We start from the raw sequence: 27,558 nt of genomic DNA, 5'->3' as shown, positions 1-27,558 counted from the left end.
ACTTGGTCTAGGGGGTAATTAAGATGTAAATGCACAAATATTTAATTACAGACTATAATCAGCTGAAGGAACAGAGCAGGTTCTAGGAGGGGCTGACGGGCAACCTAACCTCGACTGGTGCTCTGGGGAAGCTTCAGGGAGGAAGAGATGAAGGAAGTTGGATCTGAAGAATGAGAAGGACTTGGCCGGGGCGGGGAGCAGTTCAGGCAAAGAGATCAGCATGGATGATGGCCTTGAGGTGGGAAATCAGATATATTTCAGAAACAAAAAGGAAAGCATGTCTGGGAAATGCTAACTAAGTGGGAGAATGGCTCTGGAAAAATGAGAGGCAGGCAGGGGCAAGATCAGAAAGGACCTTTTAGGATGTGCTGGAGACTCTGGATTTATTTGAAGTACAATGACCAGTCTTGGAGGTTTCATAAATGAGAGCATGCTTATTAGAGATGGCGTTGGGGCAGGGGGAGTCAAGAGGCAGAGAAGGGTGATCCAACTTTGGTTTTCAAAGCTCACACTGAATGGAAGGAATTGCAAACCATCCGGACACAACAAGAGCAGAAACTGAGAGAGGAAGCCCCTGCTGATACCCAGGCCAGAGGGGATGACAGTGTGGACTAGACGGTGGCACTGGAGACGGAGGGAAGTGGGTGGAATTGGGACATATTCTGAAGAGAGAATCAACAAGACCTGTTGACACTCTAGAGGCAGGAGAATGAAAAAGAAACAGCATTATGACTGACTTCCAGGTTTCTACCTGAGCAGGTGGATGGATGGATGGAGATATTCCCCCATTTACTGAGAAGGAGAGGGAGCAGTCTGTGGAGAGAGATTAACAGCTTAACTCTGGACATGCTAGATTTGGAATGTCTGTAAGACATACAAGCAAAATGTTAAGCAGGGAATTAGAGATATAAGTCTGAGACTCAGAAGAGAGGTTTGTCTAGAGATTAAGTTTGGGAGCCACAGGTGAACAGACGAGATTTAAAGCCATGGGAATACCCAGAATACAACCCCATCTCACTATCTCCCTGGTTACCAGCTTGGCCAAAGCCACTGTCATCTCTTGCCTGGATGATTGCAAGAGCCTCCTTACAGGATACCTTGTCATTCTACGGGCCCAGAAGAGTGTTCGGGATGACCAAGGTGTTCAATAAACACTGAATGAACAAAGGAATAAATGGGTGGGACTCCTTGGGAGAAAAACGTAGAGTGAGAAGAGAGCTCCTGGGCTCTAGTATGTCCAGGAGTCACCCAACATTTAAAAGTTGTGTAGAAGAGGAAGAACAAAGGAAATGAGGAGGAGGAGCCAGAGAAATGAAGAAAACCAAACCAAGAGAAGGTACTATCATGAAAGCCAAGAAAAAAGCAGTATGCTAAGGAGGAAGTGATTCATTCTGTTAACTGAAGGTTTTTTTTAACAACTGTCAGAGCTTTTTTTTTTTTTAATATTGGCACCTGAGCTAACATCTGTTGCCAATCTTCTTTTTTTTCCTTCTTCTTCTCCTCAAAGCACCCCCAGTATATAGTTGTATATTCTAGTTGTGAGTGCCTCTAGTTGCGGCATGTGGGACACTGCCTCAGCATGGCCTGATGAGTGGTGCTATGTCTGCACCCAGGATCCGAACTGTTGAAACCCTAGGCCACCGAAGCGGAGTGCATGAACTTAACCACTCGGCCATGGGGCCAGCCCCTGAACTGAGTTTTAATACGATGAGAACTTCAAAGTATCCACTGATTTTGGCAATTCACTGGTGACTGGTGACAAGAGGCAAATAATGAAGCTTATGAACACATTCATCTATCCACACTCCCTTTTGAAGCCCCAGTGGATCTTTTTAAAAGGCACAAACCCACAAGGACAAAAAGAATTTCAGAAACTAAAAGGCAGGCAGACAAGAAGTTAACAGGGCTATGCCTTATGGCTGTATAAGGGGCTCTAGCAACTAATTCAGCAAACCTAAGAAAGCTGATCCTAAGCTGGCAACGAGAAAAACAAAGAAACAATTCAGTTTGCCCTGCCGAGTCCCCCAAAGCTCAGGCGCTGGTGACCCCGCGTCTCTCTTTATTGGGAGGCAAATGTAAAAGTGAAAATAGAAGGGTTGTCTGCAAATTTAAAAAGTAGGTGGACCCCCAGTTCCCCTCCTCTACCTCAACAGAAGATTGGAAGATTCATCAATTCAATGAAAGGGTAAAAGAGAGACACTCTGGTATGGAGGATAGCAAAAACAGTTGAGGGTGCAGACACCATGCTGGAAATAGTCAAATCAAGTGAAAGTATATGTATTAAAATGCTGAGATCCTGTAGCTATCACAACAAAACGCTGGTATCAGGAATTTATTTTCAAACAAACCCAATTATAGTTCCCCACCAATGGACCCACTTTAAAGGAAATTCTAAAAGAAAGGCTTTAGGCAGAAAGAAAATAATCCCAGATGGACAAACAGAGAGATAAGAAGGGGTGAAGGGCAGGAGAAGCAGCAAATACGTGGACAGATCTAATGAACAGTGACCTTACAGAACAACAGTAATAATATTTTATGGGCTTGGAAAACTAGAATGACAATATCCAACATGAAGGTCATGTAAGCTGGGGGTGCTAAATGGCCTGTGTTATCTGGGAAGGGGTAAAGGTTTGAGAAACAGACTCTCCTTAGGAAAGGACGAATACTGTAACTTCCCAGGGAACTAGTTAACAGAATAGAAAAAAGACTAAAGAAATCTTAAACTAGAAAAAGACAAAAATTGAACTATACAATCAATCCAAGCGAAAGCAAGAAAGAGAGAAAAAGGAAGTAAAATAGGAAAGACAAACAGCTAAACGCAAGGCAAAGCCTGTCAATCCGGATTAAGAAAAACACCAACTCTATGCAGTTTAACAGAAACACCTGATGCGGAAAGGCTGAAAATAAAAGGGGTGGAAAAGTTATCCTACGTAAATACCAACTAAAAATGAGCTAGAGTAGCTATAATCATATTAGGCAAAAAGCATTTTTAGGGATAAAGAGGGTCACTGTATAATGATAACAGGCACATTTCTCAGGACCTATTACATACCTGTATCTAATAACATCGACTCCAAACATATAAAGGAAAATTTATATAACTAAAAGGAGAAACAGACAAATCTATAATCATAGGCTATTTTAAAACATCTCTCTCTGTAACTGACAAACCAAAGCAGACAAAAATATCAGTAAAAATATAAAAATTTTACACACTTGACCTAGAGTACGTGTATAAAATACAGCACCCCACTACTGGAATTAGACGTGCTTTTCAAGCACACACAGAACATTTGCAAAAACTGACCATACACCAGGTCACAAGGCAAATCTTACTAAATTTCACAGGACAGAGAACATCAAGTATGTGCTCTCTAATCATAATGCATTTATGCTAGAAATCGACCTCCAAAAGATAACTAGAAAATTCCTATTTGTTTAGAAATTAAGAAACGTATTTCTAAATAATCCATGGGTCAAAAAGAAACCATAACAGAAATCAGAAAACACTAAATGCATGGTAACAAAAATACATGACAAAATCCATGCGATGGAGCTATCAAAATACACGGAAAAAGTTGAAAATTAATAATCCTAAATAAATGGACAGATATACCATGTTCATAGGTTGGAAGACTCAGTATTGTTTAGATGTCAATTCTCATCAGATTGATTTTAGTCAATGCAATTTCAATGAATAATTCAATATATGGGGATTTTAAATTGTTTTTGTTGGTGATTTCGTGTGTGTGCACAAGTGTGTGTATCTACATGTGTATGTATAAGCACACAAGCATGAATGTGTTGAACTTGACAAATTGGTTCTAAAACTTTTATGCAAAAATACAGATGACCCAAAACAGCCATAACATTCTTAAATAAGAAGAGACAAGTTGGAAGGAATTACTCAACTGATATCAAGAAACATTACAAAGTAACAGTACTTAAGACTGTGGTATTGGTGCAGGGATAGACAAAGAGATGAGTGGAAAAGAAAACAGAGTCCAAATACAGACCCACATATAATGAATACCTGACTTATGATAAAGGTAGCACTACAGTGGGCAATTGCATGTTTTTTTCAATAAGTGGAAGGGACGATTGTGCGTCCATATGAAAATATAGAAATAGACCCCTAAATCACACCATAGACAAAAATCAACTCCAAATGAATTACGGACCTACATACATAAAAGGTAAAAATCATAAAGTATTCAGAAGGTAATAAAGATTATCATCATGATCTGAAGGTAGGAAAATATTTAACAAGATACACACTCAAAAAACTAACCATAAAGGGAAAGTGATAAATTTGACTAAAAGTTAAGAACTTCTGTTGATCAGAAGAAATTTTAAAGAGAATGACAAGATAAGTCACAGAATGGGAGAAAAAATTTTAGCAACGCACGTAGCTGACAAAGAGCTTCTATCTAGAACATACAAAGATCTATTACAAATAAATTATAAAGAGATAACCCAATGAAAAAATGGGCAAAATGTTTGGTCAAACACAATTTATGTATACACACAAGTAATCCAAATGGCAAATCAACATTTAGAAGATGCTTGGCCTCGTCAGTCATGCAGGCAGTAATAAATGGGATCTGTAGTCTCAACCACAGTGGAAGCATGAGGGAGGGAGGAGAGGAGGTGGTGTACAAGAGCTAAATCCTCATGTCATAACAAAGAAAATACAGAACATCAAAATTTGATACATCAAGAAACAGCAGCAAAGCATATTATTTAGATATACCAAAGCAACTATTAGAAGAAAGAGCTAAGAAAAGTGAATTGAAAAGCATGGAGGGTGAAGACAGAGATCTTGTTCTCCCATTCAACGCCTTTTAGCATTTAAAATTTTGATGAATGAAAAATATAGGAAAGAAAAAAACATAAGAATGGGGAGGGTAAGGAGAGAAAAAGAGAGGTGAGGGGGCAAGGCCAGAGTAATTAGGTAATTCTTCAGAAAACTTGTCTGTGAGCAGGTGCAGAGAAACAGCATGAAGGAGCATGGTGTGGTTTCACTTTGTAATCTGTTATGCCCCTAGTTTCTCTGGCTACTTGGAAGGCCAAGTTTTAATTCATGGCTCAAATTAAAAATTAAATCCCTAGGCTATAATGTTTCTTCATTTCTGACCATTCAACCATTATTTTCTCTTCGCTTTAATATTTTAGTATGTATCTCATATCTATTATTAGATAAAATATAAAATTTCCTTTATGGTTAGTATTAATATTAATTATGCATATTTTATATGCCTTTAAAATATGGCAGGCCTTAATAAATAAAACTCCGAAGAATTACTGAATGTACATAACTCTAAACATGTAATATTTCCCTTTTCTTGACATTTAGAGGAGATTCTGGGATCTTGCAATGCTTCAATAATTATCTTTATAAAAACCAGTTATCTTTATAGATTATCCACATAAACTTTTTCAATTTATACTTCTGAATGACTTCTCTGTTATCCAAATATGTTACTGTGGTTTCTCCGTATGTGTTCTGTCCCCCTCAGCGACCCGTAAGGAGGCTGTTTAGGAAAGTGGCTGAGAATCAGGCACACACCAAGTTTAAATGCTGGGTCTGACTTTTAGGACAAGTCACTGAGACTCACTCAGTTTATTTCCTCATCTACAAAATGGGGGTGCTAGTCACAACAGTGTCTGCTTCACGGAGTTATTAGGATTAAACAAGGTAATGTATGTAAACACATAGTAAAGATTCAATAAATGTTTCCTGAAAGAAGAAGTGAAATGAACAAATGAATATGTGGCGAGGAGGATGCTAAAGTCGAGACTTAGTAAGCACGAGTCACACACAATGTATCTGCGGAGCTATCAAGTACTGTGTGCAACAGTCTTGTAATTTTTTGGTCTTTGCTAGAAGCCAAAGACTAGTGACAAAAACCTTTTTTCACTAAAAGGTCAACTGAGGGAATACAAAAGTAAAACTGTGGGTGAATTTCATCTTTCACAATAAATCATCTTTTTCATCAGGAAATGCAAGATCTGCAATTGCACCTAAATGTTCTTTTACTGCATTCCTGTGATGGAAATCTTTCTTTTCTCCTTTTTCCTTTTTTGGGGCTAAAAAATTTCAAAACTCTACTCACAACAAGCACAGCCTGCAGTGCCTGATTAGGATGTGGCACAGTGAACCGAGCCGTCTCACCTGGAAGAGGAGTCCCCTGAGGCTGTGCATTTGTCTTTCCCTGACTGAGCTTGTGAGCTACTGTGCTCTTAAAAATAAGAGACTCTCTTCTATTGCTATCAGACAAATGACAGTATCTTGAGCACAAATAATAAGCATTTCTCAATCTATTTACTTTGAAACACATGATTTTCATCAGCTCCTTTTCTCTTCTTGACAGAAACCACGGTGAGGGGAATTTCATTTTCAAACGCCCTCCTCCTGTCTCCTCGGTCCTAGGCTGGGCTCCTCACTGTCTGCCACGGGGTTACGCTCCCCAAGTCCTTCCTCACACCCCTCACACACGCAATTACCTTAAGGCCGTGCAGCGGCCAGGGCCAGGGGCTGGGCTGAGTTCGGCTCTCACCAGGGAAGTTCTTGAAATTAAACGGACTCTCTCTCAAACCTCAACAGGCTGTATCCAATCCCCAGTTACTGTCACTGTACTAAGATCATATCCTACAGGGCAACTACTGGGTGAAATGCTAAGAAATAAGTAAGTTCCCTGCCGAATACCCTCCAGCAAGGGTGGTCAACCCAGGTAAGGGCCAGAACCAGAGCCCCCAGCTTTGGTAACAGAGGGTCGCAGGACAGAACACGTCAAAAACGAGAATTTGGTGCCACTGAAATGTTTCCCCCTACTCCTGGGGGCTCAGAGTGCTCCCCATGCTTCTATGTCACTAAACAATTGTTAAAAACGGTTCCTCCTGACGACTGGATACTCAGAATCTTTATAGCAAGAAACTGCCAAATTTCTCAGATTTACTCCAAGGAACACACAGTTTGGAAAGGTGACATTAGTGAGGTGCAGCACACACAGGGGCCATGGATGAGCTTTCTCTGCCCCAGTTTTAAAGCACGTTTTAGTAGAAAGCTGGTTTAGAGTTCAAAGTGGTGCGAGAAACGCACGATGTGGCGGTGCTGCAGGTGCGGTCCTATTCACCTCGAAAGCCTGAGCTCACTACACTGCATAGGGTGCAGGAGTGATGGTCCTGCACCCTAACCTTGAGAGAGTGTTCGTAGCTTCAAGCAAACAAGAAAGCCAGCCAGTTAGGCAAGGATCACCAGTAAAGGGACTTGTCATGCTAAGGCCCCAGCTGTGAACTAATGCTCAGTGATTCACATGCAAGGATACAGGGGTTGCTGTCATCAATGCTGCAGCTGTCCAGGATCAATGGAATGCCATCCAGCTCATTTACCTAGAGAGAATGGAGAAGACAAATTTATACACTGAAAACAGCTACTACAAACGATTCATCAGATATTACAGATGCTTCATTTCTCCTTTTTTATTTCCGTACTCACTGCTATAACACTGTTTGTGCAACTATCTGAAACACATCGACTCAGAAATATTTTGAAACAGTCATATAAACAAAAAGAGACATATTACTTTTCTTTTCACCCTTCCTCAAAAATGTTGGGGCAACTGGGTAGCCATATAAAAAAGGGTGAAAACGGATCTCTTCCTAACACTGTTCACCAGGATAAAGTCCAAGTGGATCTGAGTCTAATATAGTTTACTAGTACTAGTAAGTGAATTCTCTTTCTAAGCTAGGAGTAGAAAAAGCTTTTCTATGATTCAAAATCCAGAAGCAACAGGGAAAAGGTTCTAAATTTTCACATTTTTTAAAAAGGTAAATGAAAACTGGAAAAATTACTTGTAAGCTATCACAGGCAAAGGGTTAATATTTTAATATATAAAGAACTTGTAAAAATTGAGAAAAGACCAACAATCCAGTAGAAAAATGAATGAAATACATGAACAGAAATGGCATAGAAAAAAAAGAAGTACAGATGGACCATAGCGATATCAGAATATGCTCAATCTTGATCACGATAAAAGAAAGGCAAATTAGTATTACACTGAGATACCATCTCTCACCTCTCCGAATGGCAAATAACCAAGTTTGACAACATATGCAGGCAGTGCCCTCACACACTGCTAGTGAATGGTAGATGGTAAAACCCCTAGGGAGGGGAACTGGGCAGTATGTAGCAAAATCACGTGTCACTTACTCTTTGACCAAGTAATCCCGTTTCTAGGACTGTAGATCAAAAATACACTGTCACACGAAACGGTGTTTGCACAAGGTTATTCATTGCAGGACAGTTTATATTTTTATAACAGTTTTATGGAGATATAATTCACTTACCGTAAAACCTTTTTAAAGTATACAATTCAGTGGATTTTAGTATGTTCACAAAGTTGTGAAACAATTCTCATTTCTTCTCTCCAGCCCTCAGCAACTTCTAATCTACTTTACCTATCTACGGATTTGCCTATTCTGGACATTTCATATAAATGGATCGTTCAATATGTGGCCTTTTGTGACTGGCTTCTTTCACTGACCATGTTTTCAAAGTTCATCCATGTTTAAACGTGTCACTACTTCATTCCTTTTTATGGCTGAACAATATTCTGTTGTCTGGACAGACCACATTTTATCCATCGATTCATCCGCTGATAGACATTTGAGCTGTTTTAACCTTTTGGCTGTAAGGACAATGCTGTTACAACCATTTGTATACATGTTTTTGAATGGATCTATGTATTCCATTCTCTTGGCCTTACACCTAGAAGCGGAACTGCTTGGTCATATGGTAACTCTGTATTTAACATTTTAAAGAACTGCCAGACTGTTTTTCAAAGTGGCTGCACCATTTTACATTCCACCAGCAATGTATGAGGGTTCCAATTTCTCTACATTCTTGTCACCACTTATTATTGTCTTTTATTTTAGCCATCCTAGTGAGTGTGAAACGGTATGTCATTGCGGTTTTGATTTGCATTTCTCTTATGACTAAAGATGTTGAGTGCAGTATGATTTATAACAAAAGAGATCCTGGAAACAACTCAAATGTCCACCAACACAGGCTAGTCAAATAAACTATGGCACAAATACAAAAGACTTCTATGTAGCTGTGAAAATGAATGGAGAAGCTTGCTCGTGTACTGCTGTGGAGGGACATCAGGATGTAATGTTAAGTGAAAAACACAAAGCACAGACCAGGCTGATATGTGAACATTTTGTGTAATAAAGGGGGACAAATATATTTTTTTCTTATATTTCAAAAACAAATGAAAGGTTAAATAAAAAACTAATGGTTCTATAGGGCAAAGAAGAGAATGAGGCAGAAGAGACAGGAACGGAGGCCAGAGATCTGTGAATGTACCTGGTTGTATTCTGACTTTGGAATCCTGCATATATTTTACATAATTTTTAAAAATTAAATTTATAACAGATGCTAACTAGGCTTACTGCAGTGATTATTTCACAATACATATGTAAGTATCGAGTTGTCATGTTGTACTCCTGAAACTAACATAATGTTCTATGTCAGTTATATCTCAATAAAAATTAAATTTATAAAGTTATAAAAACAGAACCAAATTAATCTGATGACATGCAAAACAAAGAAAAAATATTTCACAGAATTAAAACAGTATTTTGACTTTACATCCCTAGTGAGAGGTATCCTAAGCTCACAGACAACTGCATAGAAATCTTAAAACTGCATTCAGTTGTCTCAGCATAATGATATTGGTATTGTTATTTTGAACTTTTATATATTTAGTTTAAAATAAACGGGAATTGGGGTTGGCCCCGTGGCCGAGTGGTTAAGTTTGCGCGCTCCGCTGCAGGCGGTGCAGGCGGCCCAGTGTTTCGTTGGTTCAAATCCTGGGTGCGAACATGACACTGCTCATCTAAACCATGCTGAAGCAGCATCCCACATGCCACAACTAGAAGGACCCACAAAGAAGAATATACAGCTATGCACCGGGGGGCTTTGGGGAGAAAAAGGAAAAAAATAAAAAAATCTTTTAAAAAAATAAATTAATTAAAAAAAATAAAATAAATGGGAATTAATGTCATTAGGAACCAAGATTTTCAGCATAAAAAAGTATCATATCAAAGAAGTTAATTTTACATTTAAATTAGAAATATTAGCATGAATTCATGATATATTTTTCTTTTCCTAAAAAATACTTATTTCCTAGCTGTTTACTGAAAAGGCCTAGAAGCAAAGAGAAGCCAGTAGCAACGAGCATTCCCAGCACAAGATGAACTCTTCTAAATACCATATCCCACTGAAAGAAAGCAGACCTCCCTGTGACCGGGACGCACAGAGTTGCTGAAGAATCACTGTTACTGAGCATTCTCTTTCACAAAGGCAGGGAAGAAGAGAATAAATCTAATTTCTATAATTTTTTCTAGGCATTGGAGGTAGGGTGGGAAAGGAACTACTATTTAATAGACATCTGGCATTTATTAGACAATGATAGAGAATTTAACGATTTCATTTAATTCTGACGATGCCAGGGTAAGTATTCTTGGTTCCCTTTTATAGATAAGGGAAGTAAGGCTCACAAATTATGTACCCTCCCTGCGGTCAGTCACTAACGCCTAAGTGCTACCCACAGTGAGGTCTGGAGACCACTGTCAGTCAGTGAGAGGGACAAGTGAGCAACTGTGCTAGCAGTTTAACACAGTTATGCTATGTCTACTGAATCTTACACTAAAATTTAGGCTTGAATCTTCTATGTCTTTTTAACAAATTTATTTTTCTAGTAACTTATTTGTATTTTATAAACATATTGGTTTAGGATGGCTTGGGGGGAAGATAATTGGTTCTTCAGCACAGATAGTTTGAGAAGCATGGGCATGAAGGGTTGGACCTGTAAGGGATCACGTGTTTGAGAAGCACAGAGGGAAATTTTAAGGCTAAATTGGTAGTGGCCCCACCTGAGTCTGTACTCAGCTTCCTAATGCAACCCTCACAGCCCACTCGCTTCCAATAAGCTGCCATGCATCCATCAGCAGGACAGGTCTCCAACAGTCTCCAGAGGGGAAAGGAGAGCTGCTGCCACAGGCACTTGCCCTGGGCTGAAGAGGAGAGATCCAGAAAAGGCGCAAGGGCCTAGGGACTGGCATAGAGAGGAAGGAATGTCAACTGATCTTCACCAGCTCTTTGCCAATATATAATTGAGACTCTTCTGGAACACGGGTGCGTCTGCATGCCAGAATGAGCTTGGAGTCCCCTTCACGGTTTGGTTTAGCCAGAGGATATAGCCTAGGCCTCACAGGGAGAGCCTCCCTGAAGAAGTGACATTTAGCTGGAGATGAGAAGAATGAATGGGAATTAAATGGACAAATAAAGGTGACTATATACAATCTTTTCGGCAGGGGGAAGAGCATGTGTAGAAGCAGGGAGATCAGAAGGAACATGGAGTGGTCAAGGAACTGGGAGGCATCAGGATGCAGTGATTAAGAGCGAGGACTGCAGAGCCAGCGTGCTGGGGTCAAGGTTCTACAGCACTTCTGAGTTGCATGGCTTTGGGCAAGTCACTTAACCTCTAAGACTTAGTCTGCTTACCTGTAAAATGGAGATGAGTGGGCCTACTTCAAAGGGTGACTGTGAGAATGGAATAGACTGCTACGTATGGCCAGTACAGAGTGACCGCTCAATAAAGGGCAGTGGGAGTGACGGCAATAGTTGGTAACGTAAGTGCTGTAACTGGAGGAAGTTCAGTGGGCTAGAGCAAGGAGTTAAGCTCCTGAAAGCACAAGGAAACAGGAGGGTAACTTTCGCATGGACGAGTTTACAATTCTGCTCTGAATTAGGCAAGGTCGCAAATTTATTTTCAAAAACAATTTTTTGGGGTGAGAAATAAAACTAGTCAGGATCTATTATGCAATACAAGAAAAATACCTCATTTTTCGTGAGGGGAAAAGCAAAATTCTCAGATATGCTAAATGGGTAAGATTTTCTTTGAAATAAATGAAACCACACACTAAAAACTGAAATTTAAGCAGGAAATAAGGGTGAATTAAAGAGTTCTTGAAAATCGTGGTTACACTAGAGTCATGGCCAAATTGAAGGCGTGCTTTCCTAGATAAATATTTTCCATTCACACTGTTGCATTACAAAATGATACAAGATAAATTCTTATAGGATTCATTAAACGTTTACACACAAACGATCTATTCTAGACAAGGATGAGAGTGGCCTTATGACAAATACATAATTTTACACTTAAGAATGAACACAGGGTAAGGGCACTAGGAAAAGAATATGCGGATGCAACACCTCTAGGGGGAGTGACTGACAATACAAGTCCGTTTTTACCAAGCTCGAGTTTACTACTGCATACATGGGCTGATCTGACGTCTGGGGGAAGGAGGGAACAGCTAGCAAATTAACAAGTTTCCCTCTGTTCAGACTTCATAAAAAAAGAAAGCTGTTTGTTTTTTAACCTAACATGTTGGGAATTGATTCTAGACCCATAAAAAATGAGTCACAAGTTGTAGTTCACATCAAGGAGCCAAGCTCAGTCAACACTTTCATGAGGTAACACATCTTAACAAGACAATGAGTCTGGCTTAAACAAACTAACATTTACCTTCTGGAAATAAAGTGTAAAGAGAAGGACAACTAATTGATTTGCTAACTATTCTCTCCCACCTTAGCCAATAATCTCAAAGAATGTACTTTGCAAAGTGTGCAGGCCCAACCCTAATACTATCTAAGCTCCTTTGGGAAATTATATTAGGTTGACAGACAACAGAGCCTCAATTATTCTGGCTGCTCTCACACTGAATGGTAAATACAAAAATCCAAAAACCTGAAGAAACACAAGAGCACAATACTAACACAGGGCTGAATCTCCTATTTAAATATAGAGAGAATCAGGCCCAACTGACACTTGGTAAAAACGTGTTCATAACAGAGCTCCTTGAAGCAAACTCACACACACACAAACAAAAAGATCACCAGAGTCCTCATGCTCAGGTGAATCAATGGCCAACGTGGCCGTGGCAATGCTCAAGCAAGGTTTCCATCCAGGGATGAAGCCATCTGCAGACATGCTGACAGACAACTCAGAAGGCTCAAAGCCTGGAGGCGGACGCTGGATGAAATGGACCACTTTGCAGGAGATGTGGAAACACTCGCCCATGGGTTGAGGCTCAATTACCATCCCAACCACTCAGAGGGAAGAGGGATACTCTTGGAGCCAGACAGACCTACAAGAGAATTCCAGCTCAGCCTCTTTAGCTGTGTAACCTTGAGGAGGTTTTTGAGCTTCATGAAGTCTAGATTTTCTTATGTGTAACTAGAGGGTCATAGCCACCTCAGAGGGCTATAGTGAAGATCACATGAGAAAGCATTCAGCACAGCACCCAGCAAGTAATAAGGACATAAGAAATGGCAGCTACTTGTACTATCATTTTCACTTCCAAGATTCTAAGGGTTTCCTTTACCACCCACTCCTGAAAAGTGCTGGACACAGTAATCCTTCACCAGTCACAAGCTGTTCTTCAGAAAGTTCCAATATATAAAGACTTACTTCTACAGTCACTGGAAATTTGTAGATGTGGGTTATTCTAAGTTTGTACCATGTTTTTCTTGACTGTCTCATGAGCTGAGTGCACCCCTGGGTTACTAATTTTCATCCGTGCTCCTCTGCTGGCTTTTGCCTCACATAATCAATTCTGTCTCACAAAAATATAATATCATTTATCTCTATGTTGCATTTATTTCCACAGTGTTTGTGCAGCTTGATACTGGGCATTTCGTGACTGAGCTGCTGCTTCTGTCCCCAATGCCAGAGGAACAACTAACAGTGTTACTCAAGAAGCAACAATAAAGCACGTGGCCTGTGTTTTGCAGACAATCTCTCTAGGCCAGGCGTTCACCACCTCGGCTCTACATCAGAATCACTTGGGGAGGTTTCAAAAGGCACCCATGCTGAGGTCCCAACCCCAGAAAAAATAAATCAGAATCTCTGGGAGCAAGGCTGGGCATCAGTGTCTTAGACCAATTCTTTAGGTGGTTCCAATATGCAGCTGAGTTGAGAACGCCTGACCTACACAAAGTCCAAGAGTACCCACTGAGCCAAAGTTTTCGAGAACTGCCCCAAACCCTAAAAGAAACTCGTAAAATAACACACTGCCTTCACATTTCCCCACTCTGGCACTTGTTTTCTTTAGCTCTAAAACGAACTTTGTTGAGATATAATTTACATGCAGTAGACAGCAACTACACCTGTGTAATCACAGACAAATCAAGATACAGAACACTCCCCTCCCCCCAGAGTTCCCTGTGCACCTGTGCAATCACTACTGCTCACCCTCCAGCCTTACTCAACCACTGATCTGCTTTCTGTATTTTGTCTGTTCTATAACATAACACAAATGAGACCATATTAAAAGAAGCCTTTTTTAATGATTTTGAGATTCATTCATGTTGTTACATGTATCAGCAGTTTGTTTCTTTTTCTTTCTGATTTTGAACACCATCATGCACTGCACAATGACGTTTCCGTCAGTGACGGACCACATATTCGATGGTGGTCCCAGAGGCTTAGTACCGTATAGTCTAGGTGTGAGCAGGCTGTACCATCCAGGTTTGTGTAAGTTCACTCCACGATGTTCACACAACAACGAAATTGCCTGACGACACATTTCTCAGAACGTGTTGCCATCGTTAAGTGACGCATGACTGCACACCACCATTTATTTATCCATTTGCATGCTGATGGACATTTCAGCTGTTTCCAGTTTTATCTATAAAGAATAGAGGTGCTATGGACATTTGTGGTCATGTCCTTTTGTGGACACAAATTTTCACTTCTCTTGGATCGATACCTGAGAGTGAACCTGCTGGGTCATGTGTTAAGTGTATATTCAACTTTGTAAGAACAACCAAACTATTTTCCAATGTGATTGCACCATTTTACATTCCCTCCAACAATGGAACTGAGTTACCCCCAGATCCTTATCAAAACTTCGTATTGTCAAAGTTTTTAGGTGGCATCACACTGTGATTTTTATTTGCATTTCCCTGATGACTCATGATGTGGAGCATCTTTTCAGGTGCTTATGAGCCATTCTTCTATCTTCTTTTATGAAATGTTCTTCAATTATTTTGCCCATTTTATTTATTGGGTTGTTCTGTCTTACTGAGCAGTAAGAGTTCTTCACATAATTTGTTTATGAGTGAGCCCTATGCCAGATATATGTATTGCATATATTTTCTCCTAGTCTGTGGCTTGCCTTTTCATTTTCTTAATAGTGTGTTTCAAAGAGTGAAACTTCTTAATTTAGATGAAGAACAATTTACCAATGTTTTTTCACGATTAGTGCTTCCTGTGTCCTAAGAAATCATGGCTTACCCCAACATATCCACTATGTTTTCTTCTTTTGAGTTTTATAGTTCTAGCTTTTATGTCTCCATTTTAAATCAACTTTTGAGTTTAGTCCAAGATAAGGGTGAGGTTCTCCTTTTTTCCTCATAAGGATATACAATTGTTCCAGTACCATTTGTTGAAAAGACTACCCTTTCCCCACTCAGTTTACTTCTGGACTCTCTATTCTGTTCCACGGGTACATACATGTGTGTTTATGCCAATACCAAACTGTCTTAATTAGCCTTACAGTAAGTCACAAAATAAGAAGTATAATGCTCCAACTTTGTTTTTTTTTTTTTTTTCAAAATTGCTTTGGAGATCGTCTTAGTTTGCTAGGGCTGCTATAACACAGTACCACAAACTGAGTGGCTTAAACAACAAAATCTATTTTCTCACACTTCTGGAGGCTAGAAGACTCAGATCAAGATCTTGGCAGGATTGGTTCCTTCTGAGGGCTGTGAAAAAGAATCTGTCCCACGCCTCTCTCTGAACCGTGGTGGTTTGCTGACAATCTTTGGTGTTCCTTAGCCTGCAGATCTCTGCCTTCATCTTCACGTGGCATTCCTCCTGTGTGCAAATCTCCCTTTTTCATAAGGACACCAGTCATATCGGATTGGGGCCCACCCTGTTCCAGCAGGACTTCATCTTAACTAACACATCTGCAGCAACCCTATTTCCAAATGCGGTCACATTCCAAGGTACCAGAGGTTAGCACTTCAACACATGAATTTTGGGATAACACAAATCCCGAGACAGCTATTCTAAGTCTGTCATATTTCCATATAAAGTTTAAAACCAGCTTGACAAATTTTACAAAAAAGCCTCCTGAATTTTTGACTGGTATAGCACTTACTCCATAGATCAACTTGGGGAGAACAGATATCTTAACAATATTGAGTTGTCCATTAAGCGAATATGGTAGACTTTGTTTAACTTCTCCTAGCAAGGTATTCAGAATATAGGTCTACCCATCTTTTGTTAAAATTTATTCCTAAATATTTCAGGTTTTATGAAGTTATTGTAGGTAGTATTAAAATTCTTTTTCTAATTACTCTTTACTAGTTTTAGATAATATAATTAAATTGTGTATGTGTGTATACATATATCTCTCTCTCTCTCTGGTGACCATTCAAAATTCACTTATCACAATAACTTTCTTGTAAATACCTTAACACACATGATCTTCTCATTTATGTTTTATTTCTTCCTTTCAATATGTATGTCTCATTTCTTTTTCTTGACTTAATGGATTACTTAGGACCTTCAGTATTGTGTTAACTAGAGTGGCAACAGCAAACATTCTTTCATCATAAAGTATGAAATTAGCTGTTGAATCTTTTTGTGTGTGTGAGGAAGACTGGCCCTGAGCTAACAACTGTTGCCAATCTTCCTCTTTTTGCTTGAGGAAAATTGCCCCTGAGCTCACATCTGTGCCCATCTTCTTCTATTTTATGTGGGATGCTGCCACAGTGAGGCATGACGAGTGGTGCTAGGTCCGTGCCCGGGATCTGAACCTGTGAACCCAGGGCCACTGAAGCAGAGTGCATGAACTCAACCACTAGGCCACCAGGCCAGCCCCCTAGCTGTTGAAGTTTTAAAAATAGATCCCCTTTACCAAGTTGTGGAAGCTCCTTTCTACTCTTAGTTTGCTGCAAATTTTTATTAGGAAGGAGTGCTGAATTTTGTCAAATGCTTTTCTTTATCTCTTGAGATAAGCATACTCTTTCCCCCTTTTATTCTGTTAATATGAGGGAATTAAAAGTGTTTGGGTTTCTAATGTTAACTCAACAGTGCATGGCTGAGATGAACCATCATTGTTCATGATGCACTATCATTTTCTATGGTACAGGGTTCCACTTCCTACTATTTTGGAAAGGATTTTTCTGTTTCTGGTCACAATTCTGTTCACGTTCGTGTTTCTGCAGTTTGTTTTTTCCCCTGTAAGGCTTCTGTCTGGATTTGATATCAAGAGTATTGTTGGCCTCACAAAATAAATTGGAAAGTGTTCCCTCCTCCTTTATTTTCTGAAAGAGAAAGACTAGGTGTTCTTTCTTTCTCAAGTGCTTGATAAAATTCACTATTGAAACCATGTGCGCCTGGAGATTTTATTATGGGGAAGTTTTTAATTATAAATTCATTTTTTAAAGTATAGGCTATGGAGATTTTGTTTATTCTTGATTCAGTTTTAGTATTTTGTCTCTTGAAAGGAAATTTTCCATAATATCTAACTTGTCAAAACTTTTGGCATAAAGTTGTTTATAATATCCCCTTATTAGTCTTCTAATGCCTGTAGTATCTGTAGTGATGGCCCCCTCTTCTCATTCCTAATATAGGTCATTTGTATTTTCTTTTTTTTCTTGACAGACTTATCAACTTTATTGATCTTTTCAAACATCCAGCTTTTGACTGTACTGTTTTTCTCTACTCTATTGTCTGTTTTCTACTTCAGTGATTTCCATTCCTGTTTATTATTTCTTTTCTTCTAGTTACAAAGGTTTAATTTGCTCTTGGTTTTACTATAAAGCTTCTTAAGGTAGACACTATGATCACTGACTTTAAAGCTTTTTTGTTTTCTAATTTATTTGAAACAATAATTTTCCCAAAACTACTTTATCTCTGTCTCATAAATTTAGATGTTGTGTTTTCATTTCCCTTCAGTTCAAAATATTTTCTAATTTCCATTGTGATTTCATCTTTGACATATGGGCTATTTTTAGAAGTGTGTTAATTGTCAAATATTTTTAGGATTTTAAAGATATTTTATTGCTGGTGATTTCTAGTTCCACTCTTTTTATACTCAAAAAACATGCTGTTTGATTTTAATTTTTTTTTAATTTATTGAGATTTGCTTTATCGCCCAGCATATGATCTGGCTTGGTGAATATTCCATGTGTACTGCAAAGAATGTATATTCTACTGTTGGTGCAGTGTTCTATACATTTTAATTGGTCTAGCTGGTTGATGGTGTTCAAGTTTTCTACATTCCTCCTAAGTTTCTTTTTGCTTGTTCCAGAATTTACTAAGAGTGATGAAATCTCCAATTATGATTATAAATCTATTTCTCCTCTCAGTTCTATCAGGTTTTGCTTCATGTATTTGAAGCTGTGCTATTAGCAATATATGTTTAAGTTATGTCTTCTTGATGAATTCACCGCTTAATCAGGAAATACCCCTCTGTACACCCAGGAATATTCCTATTCTCAAGTCTATTTTGTCTGATATTAATACAGCCACTCCAGCTTTCTTATAAGTGTTTGCATGGTATGTTATTTTCATTCTTTCATTTTTAATCTATCTTCATCTTCACATTCAAAGTGTATTTCTTGTAGACATCATACAATTGAGTCTTGCTTTTTTTATCCAGTCCAACAGTCTCTGTCTTTTAATTGGAATATTTAAGCCACTTACTTTTAAAGAACTTATCAATATGCTTGAGTTTATCATTCTGCCATTTGTTTTCTATTTGTCCTAACTGTTCTTTTTTTCCCTTTTTCTGACTTCTTTTAGGGCAAGTATGTTTTTAATATTCTACTGTTTTCTCCACTTTTGGCTTATTTAACTACCTCTCTCGCCTTTTTTCTTTTTTAAAATGTTTGCTCTAGGGTTTAGAGAATGCATCTTTGACTTGTTGCAGTCTATCTACAAATAATATTATACTATTTCACATACAATGTAAGACTCTTACGACTGTACACTCCACTTGACATTTGAGCAACAGCTCTCATACATTTTACTTCTACATGTAAAACACATTGCTATTATGATTGTTTCGGAGTCCACTGTATTTTAAGTAAATTAAAAAGTGAGGGTAAAAGTACTTTATTTTTACCCACATATTTAACTGTTCCAGTGTTTTTGATCTCTTTGTATAGAAACAGATTTCCACCTGGTACCATTTTCCTTCACTTTGTACAACTTCCTTCAACATTTCTTATAGCACAGTTCTGTTGATGACAAATTCTCTCAACTTTTGTTTGTCTGGAAATGTCTTCATTTTGCCTTTATTTTTTGAAGGATATTTTAGCTGGATAGTCATATAATTCTATATATAGAATTATATAGAATTATATGTCAGTCTGTATAATTCTAGACTGACAGATTTTTAGCATTTTAAAGATGTTACTCCATTGATTCCTGTTTTGCATTATTTCTGAAGAGACACCTGCTATCACTCGTATCTTGCCTTCTTGATCAACAGGCAAAAATCAGTGAATTAGAGAGTAAGAACAGAGCAGAAAAGATTAACCAAAACAAAAAGCTGGTTCTTTGTAAACAGTAATAGAATGGAAAAATTCCAAAAATATTGATGAAGGAAAAAAGAGAGAGATCTCTTTAAAAAGAACAGAATGAAAAGAGAGAAACAGGTACAGAAAATATTATGAACTTTATGAAAAAAATTGAAAATCTAGATGGAATGGGTATTTCTGAGACAAGTAAAACACATGAAAATTGATACAACAAATAAAAAGCCTGAATAGAACAATAATTTAAATAGTTAAATTTAAATAATTTAAAGATATGAAAATGACCAAGATTCACTGACAAAAAATAGTCAAAAATCCGAACAGCCCTTCAAGTGAGTACCATCAAACTCTTAGGAACAGATAATCTATTATGTATATAAGTTGTTTCAAAACAAGAGAAAAAGAGAGAAAGCTTTGAAACTCATTTTATGAGGCTACTATGACTTGATTCCAAAACCAGGATAAGACAGATGAGTATATAAAAATTACAGGCATATTTAACTTGTGAACATAGACCCTCTTCCTGCCTCCACCAAATAAAACCAAGAATCCTAAAATTTATATGGAACAACAAAAGACCCTGAATAGCCAAAGGAATCTTGAGAAAAAAGAAAAAAGCTGGAGGTACCACATTTCCTGATTTCAAAATATACCACAAAGCTATAGTAATCAAAACAGCATGGTACTGGCACAAAAACAGACATACAGATCAATGGAACATAATCAAGGGCCCAGAAATAAACACACACATCCATGGACAGCTAATCTTTGACAAGGGAGCCAAGAATATACAATGGAAAAAGGATAGTGACTTCAACAAATGGTGTTGGGAAAACTGGACAGCCATATGCAAAAGAATGAAAGTAGACCATTATCTTACACCACACACAAAAATTAACTCAAAATGGACTAAAGACTTGAATGTAAGACCTGAAACTATGAAACTCCTAGAAGAAAATATAAGCAGCACACTCTTTGACATCGGTCTTAGCAGCATATTTTCAAGTACCAAGTCTGAGTGGGCAACGGAAACAATAGAAAAAATATACAAATAGGACTACATCAAACTAAAAAGCTTCTGCACAGCAAAGGAAACCATCAACAAAACGAAAAGACAACCTAACAATTGGGAGAAGATATTTGCCAAGTATGTATCTGATTAGGGGTTAATATCTAAAATATATAAAGAACTCATACATCTCAACAATAAAAAAAACTAACAATCCAATTAAAAAACAGGCAACAGATCCGAACAGACATTTCTCCAAAGCTGATAGATACATGGCCAACGGGCACACGAAAGGATGTTCAACATCATTAACTATCAGAAAAATGCAAATCAAAACAATGAGATATCACCTCACTCCAGTCAAAATGGCTACAATTAACAGGACAGGAAACAACAAGTGTTGGAGAGGATGTGGAGCGAAGGGAACTCTCATACACTGCTGGTGGGAGTGCAAACTGGGGCGGCCACTATGGAAAACAGTATGGAGATTCCTCAAAAAATTAATAATAAAACTACCATATGATCCAGCTATTCCATTGGTGGGTATTTATCCAAAGGACATGAAAACACGAACACGTAAAGATTCATGCACCCCTATGTTCACTGCAGCATTATTCACAATAGCCAAGTCTTGGAAGCAACCTAGGTGCCCATCAAGGGATGAATGGATAAAGAAGATGTGGTATATATACACAATGGAATACAACTCAGCCATAAGAAATGATGAAATCTGGCCATTTGTGACAACATGGATGGAACTTGAGGGTATTATGCTAAGCGAAATAAGTCAGAGGGAGAAAATGAAATACTGCATGATCTCACTCATAAGTAGAAGATAAAGACAATGACAAACAATCCCACAGAGACAGAGACTGGATTGGTGGTTACCAGAGGGGAAGCGGGGAAGGAGGAGGGCAAAAAGGGTGATTAGGTACATGTGTATGGTCATGGACTGTAATTAGTCTTTGGGTGGTAAACACGATGTAATCTACACAGGAATCAAAACGTAATGATGTATATCTGAAATTTATATAATGCCATAAACCAATGTTACAGTAATTAAAAAAAAGTCATACTCAAATAAAATTACAAAAACAAAAAAAAAGTTATAGTGATTATCACATTATTTGTCCACTGATCATTTTTCCAGGTAACTTCTTTTAGAAGCTTATTTCCAAACCAAATTATACTGTAGGCTGTGAAATATGCAAGTTTTTTACTTTGTTTTGTTAAAATCATATAGGAATAACATAGATAACACGTACATACATACCTTACTAAACTGAATACAAAATATTTTAATTCTGACTGACTCTGTCTCAACCCAGACCATGAGAAGAGCAAAGATGACTGACGAGAAGTTCAACTTCAAGAAGACTGATGGGCAGAATCCCATGACGTCAGTCTAATGAGTGCCCAAGGTAAAAAGATGCTGGGGCCAGTCCCATGGCCTAGCGATTGGGTTCTGCACGCTCCACTTCAGCAGCCTGGGTTTGGTTCCCAGCATGGATCTACACCACTAGGCGGTGGCCATGCTGTGGCACCAACCCACATACAAAACAGAGGAAGACTGGCAATGGATGTTAGCTCAGGGCCTATCTTCTTCTTCAGTCAAAAACAAAAGAAGACGACCCCAGGACCAGATGGCTTCCCTGGGGAATTCTACCAAACTTTCAGAGAGGACTTAATATCTATCCTTTTCAAGCTATTACAAAAAATTAGGGAGGATGGAACACTTCCTAACACATTCTATGAGGCCAACATCACGCTGATACCAAAGCCAGACAAGGACACCACGAAAAAAGAGAACTACAGGCCAATATCACTGATGAACATAAATGCAAAAATTCTAAACAAAATTTTGGCCACCAGAATTCAGCAATTCATCAAAAGGATCATACATCATGATCAAGTGCGATTCATACCAGGGACACAGGGATGGTTCAACATCCGCAAATCAATCAATGTGATACACCACATCAATAAACTGAGGAATAAAAACCACGTGATCATCTCGATAGATGCAGAGAAAGCATTGACAAGATCCAACAGCCATTTATGATAAAAACTCTGAACAAAACGGGCATAGAAGGGAACTACCTCAACATAATAAAGGCCATATATGTCAAACCCACACACAACATCATACTCAATGGGCAAAAACTGAGTGCCATCCCCCTGAAAACAGGAACAAGACAAGGATGCCCTCTATCACCACTCTCATTTAACATAGTACTGGAGGTCCTGGCCGGAGCAATTAGGCAAGAAAAAGGAATAAAAGGAATCCAAATAGGGAGGGAAGAAGTGAAACTCTCACTGTTTGCAGGCGACATGATCTTATATATAGAAAACCCCAAAGAATTCAGTGGAAAACTCTTAGAAGTAATCAACAACTACAGCAAAGTTGCAGGGTATAAAATCAATTTGCATAAATCAGTAGCATTTCTACATTCTAACAATGAACTAACAGAAAAAGAACTCAAGAACACAATACCATTCACAATAGCAACAAAAAGAATAAAATACCTCGGGGTAAATTTAACTAAGGAAGTGAAGGACCTATATAATGAAAATTATAAGGCCTTTCTGAGAGAATTGGATGACAACATAAGGAGATGGAAAGACATTCCATGTACATGGATTGGAAGAATAAACATAAGTTAAAATGTCCGTTCTACCTAAAGCAATCTACAGATTCAGCGCTATCCCAATCAGAATCCCAATGACATTCTTTACAGAATTAGAACAAAGAATCCTAAAATTTATATGGGGCAACAAAAGACCCCGAATTGCTAAAGCAATCCTGAGAGAAAAGAACAAAACGGGAGGCATTACAATCCCTGACTTCAAAACTTACTACAAAGCTACAGTAATCAAAACAGCATGGCACTGGTACAAAAACAGGTGCACAGATCAATGGAACAGAATCGAAAGCCCAGAAATAAAACCACACATTTATGGACAGCTTATCTTTGACAAAGGAGCTAAGGGCATACAATGGAGAAAAGAAAGTCTTTTCAACAAATGGTGCTGGGAAAACTGTAAAGCCATATGTAAAAGAATGAAAATTGACCATTCTTTTTCACCATTCACCAAAATAAACTCAAAATGGATCAAAGACCTAAAGGTGAGACCTGAAACCATAAGGCTTCTGGAAGAAAACGTAGGCAGTACACTCTTTGACATCAGTATTAAAAGGACCTTTTCGGACACCATGTCTTCTCAGAGAAGGGAAACAATAGAAAGAATAAACAAGTGGGACTTCATCAGACTAAAGAGCTTCTCCATGGCAAATGAAAACAAGATTGAACCAAAAAGTAACCCACTAACTGGGAAAAAATATTTGCAAGTCATGTATCTGACAAAGGCTTAATATCTATAATATATAAGGAACTCTCACAACTCAACAACAAAAAGATCAAAGAACCCGATCAAAAAATGGGCTGGAGTTATGAACAGACATCTCTCCAAAGAAGATACACGGATAGCCAATAGGCACATGAAAAGATGCTCATCATCGCTAATCATCAGGGAAATGCAAATCAAAACTACACTAAGATATCACCTTACACCCATCAGAATGACAAAAATATCTAAATCTAATAGTAACAAATGTTGCAGAGGTTGTGGAGAGAATGGAACCCTCATACACTGCTGGTGGGAATGCAAACTGGTGCAGCCCCTATGGAAAACAGTATGGAGATTCCTCAAAAAATTAAAAATAGAACTACCACACGATCCAGCCATCCCACTACTGGGTATTTATCCAAAGAGCTTGAAGTCAGCAATTCCAAAAGTCCTATGTACCCCAATGTTCACTGCAGCATTATTTACAGTAGCCAAGACATGGAAGCAACCTAAGTGCCCATCAACAGATAAATGGATAAAGAAGATGTGGTACATATATACAATGGAATAGTACTCAGCTGTAAAACAGAACAAAATCAATCCATTTGCAACAACATGGATGGACCTTGAGGGAATTATGTTAAGTGAAATAAGCCAGCGAGAGAAGGATAATCTGTGTATGACTCCACTCACATGAGGAATTTAAAAATGTGGACAAAGAGAACAGATTAGTGGCTACCAGGGGAAAGGTGGGGTGGGGGGTGGGCAGAAAGGGTGAAGTGGTGCACCTACAACACGAATGACAAACATTAATGTACAACTGAAGTCACATAAGATTGTAACCTATCATTAACTCAATAAAAAATAAATACATAAATAAAAGAAGAAGATGACAGTCTTGGGAACTGGAGGCTGGGCAGTGAGAGTGAAATAACTAGTGGACTCAGCATTTCCTGAGTCCCTCTGTCCCTCTATGCTTGAGAGCAAGGGGTCAAGCAGCAAGGTAGAACCAGAAAAAGGTTCGTTTTAGAGCCAACGAGAATTCGAGTCCATTTCAGCTAGAGCATCACCACCCTAAAATCTGACACTCTAGGATCTGACCCTTTTCTTTAGGGGCCAAGCCCCAACCTTGAGATGGGGATAGATCCTATCCATGAACATGTTTATGTATTTCCAGTCTCTTTTTAACCCATATATATTATACACATACGTACACATTTTTAAAAATGGAGATCATCTTTATCAATACACTATTGTCTATCTTTGCATATAACAAAAATTCTTGGAAAATGTGATTTTTAAATGGTATATACCATTCCATTACTATAATCTCCTATAATTTATTTAAACTTCCCCTTTTCAGGACACCTGAATCATTTCTAAATTTTTACCAAGAATATAATAAACATCCATATATACAATATTTTTATTATATCACTATTATTTCCTTTAGAGAAATTTCCAAAAGAAAAATTACTGGATGAAAAGATATAAACATCTTTAAATGATACATGTTGTCAAATTGCTCCCCAAAAGGGTTCTTCTAATTTATACCACCCTTAGAACTGCCAACTCCACTTTATCCTTACTGACAGTAGAAACTTTTTCTAAAATTTTTTTTTTTTTGAGGAAGATTAGCCCTGAGCTAACATCCACCGCCAGTCCTCCTCTTTTTGCCGAGGAAGACTGGTCCTGAGCTAAGATCCGTGCCCATCTTCCTCTACTTTATATGTGGGATGCCTGCCACAGCGTGGCTAGACAAACAGTGCCATGTCCACACCCTGGATTCGAACCGGTGAACCCTGGGCTACCGAAGTGGAACGTGCCAACCTAACCACTACGTCACTGGGTGGCCCCTAAAATTGCTTTTTTAATAGATAAAAAAATGTTATTTGGGGGCTTTACTTTGTCTTTTTATTATTATTATTAGAAAAGTTGATCATTTTTCCACCTGCCTAAGTTTTGCAAGTTAAGGTTTTAGGAGATAAAAGCCTTTAACAGTGAAGTTTTGTTGACCAGCTAAAATGTGCCATCAAGTGCATTTGGAGTGGGTTCTGAAACCTGAGTAAGAAAGAACCAGCAGTTCTTGCAATGGGTGAACAAATGTGCCGGCAGGAAAGATAACCCATGGCAAAAGCCTTCGCTCAGTTTCCACAGAAGACTGAGACGCCACAGAGCCTCAGAGCCAACATGAGCCAAGGGCCAACAGTGTCAATGGCAGGGACAAAGTGGGGCCAGGAACGGCCCCAGACTCGTTCATAGACTGCATCTCATAAGCTCACCTTGCCCAAGACACTGTGAGGCTGAGCACTCTAGGAAAGAAGAGCACACGCGAAGCCAACCATGTAACAGCTATTTTAGCAGGCATAATCAGAAAAGAAGAGAGTTCAGAAAGAAGAGTGATCCCGCAATTCCACAGTAAAACGTACCAGGGGAAAGGAGTGTTTATGGAAACACAAAGAGGCTTTTCAAGAACAGCAGTACGGAGAGTCTTAAAGTGCCCAGAAGTACAAAGAACGATGTGATTAATAAAAATATTTTTTAAGTTCAATTACCAAATTCCAGGAAGATTACTAACTTTTCTTTAACAAACATGTGCATCCGAATTTAATGCAATTTTCTCATGAATTCTTCACCCAGCAGATAAAATCTTTGTTTAAATAACTCACAAAATTAGCTGGTTTTAAAGAAGCTTAGTATACTCTGCTTACAAGATTGGAAAAAAGCGTAATTGTTTTTCAGTGAGAAGGAAATGGCTCACACTGGGTATAAGGTCAATAAATTATCTGGTGATGAATGCTGAACCCCTGCACAGCTACAAAATCTACCCACGTCCACACTGACCAATCACAAAACAGCCAGAACCCTCAGGGCTGGGTGTCAGAAAGGTATTTTCTGTCGATCTGGAATGCAAAACATCTCCAAGTGTTTGCTCCAGGAGAATGAGGCTCAGGGGCGGCCAGGCAGATCCCTCCTACAGGAGGGTGCCCTGCCCTTTGCACAGCACTGTCCCTGACTCACAGTCCCTCAACTTCTTCGCACTTCCACATAACAAAGGGTGCTGGCAAGAAAGCTGGAGTAGAGCCCCAGCACCGCCACCCTCTCCGCCACGGGAACTTAGATGAGTCACCCTGGTCTCATAAGAGAAACAAGGAAAAAGCTCAACTGCTACGCAGAGGGTGTCATTTAAGCAGATGGCGAGAAGAGAGAGACTGTCTTTCAAAATACCTGGCTTCTAGAAAGTGCTCAATAAAATGGTAGACATTAATACAATCTTTTTTATTTATCCTCCTACCTATGGCATTTTTGATGCATTCTTTGTAAAGAACTTTAAACTAGCTGAATTATAAGAAAAAAGTATGAGCACAGTGTTATTTTTCCATTACAGTCATTTCTTTATGATAGTTTAAGCAAAATGTCAAAAGCTGACCAGTGAAATATTTGAAGAGCTAGATGAAAGACCTCTGTTTTTAAGCAGACGCAGGGGAAAACATGAATCAAGGAGTGAATTTCTCTCTAATGTACTTGAGTGCACATGACTTAAAGCTCCACTCCATTTAGCAGCCTCCTT

The 27,558-nt window shown here is 38.6% G+C and overlaps 1 protein-coding gene across 3 annotated transcripts in view; it reads right to left on the bottom strand.

Annotated features, from left to right (window-relative positions):
- The window catches only part of ATXN10 (ataxin 10), a 179,920-nt gene that overhangs the window by 25,524 nt on the left and 126,838 nt on the right, over positions 1-27,558 (bottom strand). For all 3 annotated transcript variants that reach the window (XR_011534625.1, XR_011534626.1, XM_070599860.1), the window contains exon 10: positions 7,329-7,392. Coding sequence is in view for 1 of the 3 variants with exons in the window: in XM_070599860.1 (XP_070455961.1) it covers positions 7,329-7,392 (64 nt within the window). In the remaining 2 variants the exon portion in view is untranslated. The remainder of the gene's footprint in view (positions 1-7,328; positions 7,393-27,558) is intronic.

This window comes from Equus przewalskii, chromosome 29 (assembly GCF_037783145.1).
Source record: "Equus przewalskii isolate Varuska chromosome 29, EquPr2, whole genome shotgun sequence".
Classification (NCBI taxonomy): domain Eukaryota; kingdom Metazoa; phylum Chordata; class Mammalia; order Perissodactyla; family Equidae; genus Equus; species Equus przewalskii.
The sequence above is the reverse complement of the archived record's forward strand: the minus strand, read 5'-3'. Positions and strand labels throughout refer to the sequence as shown.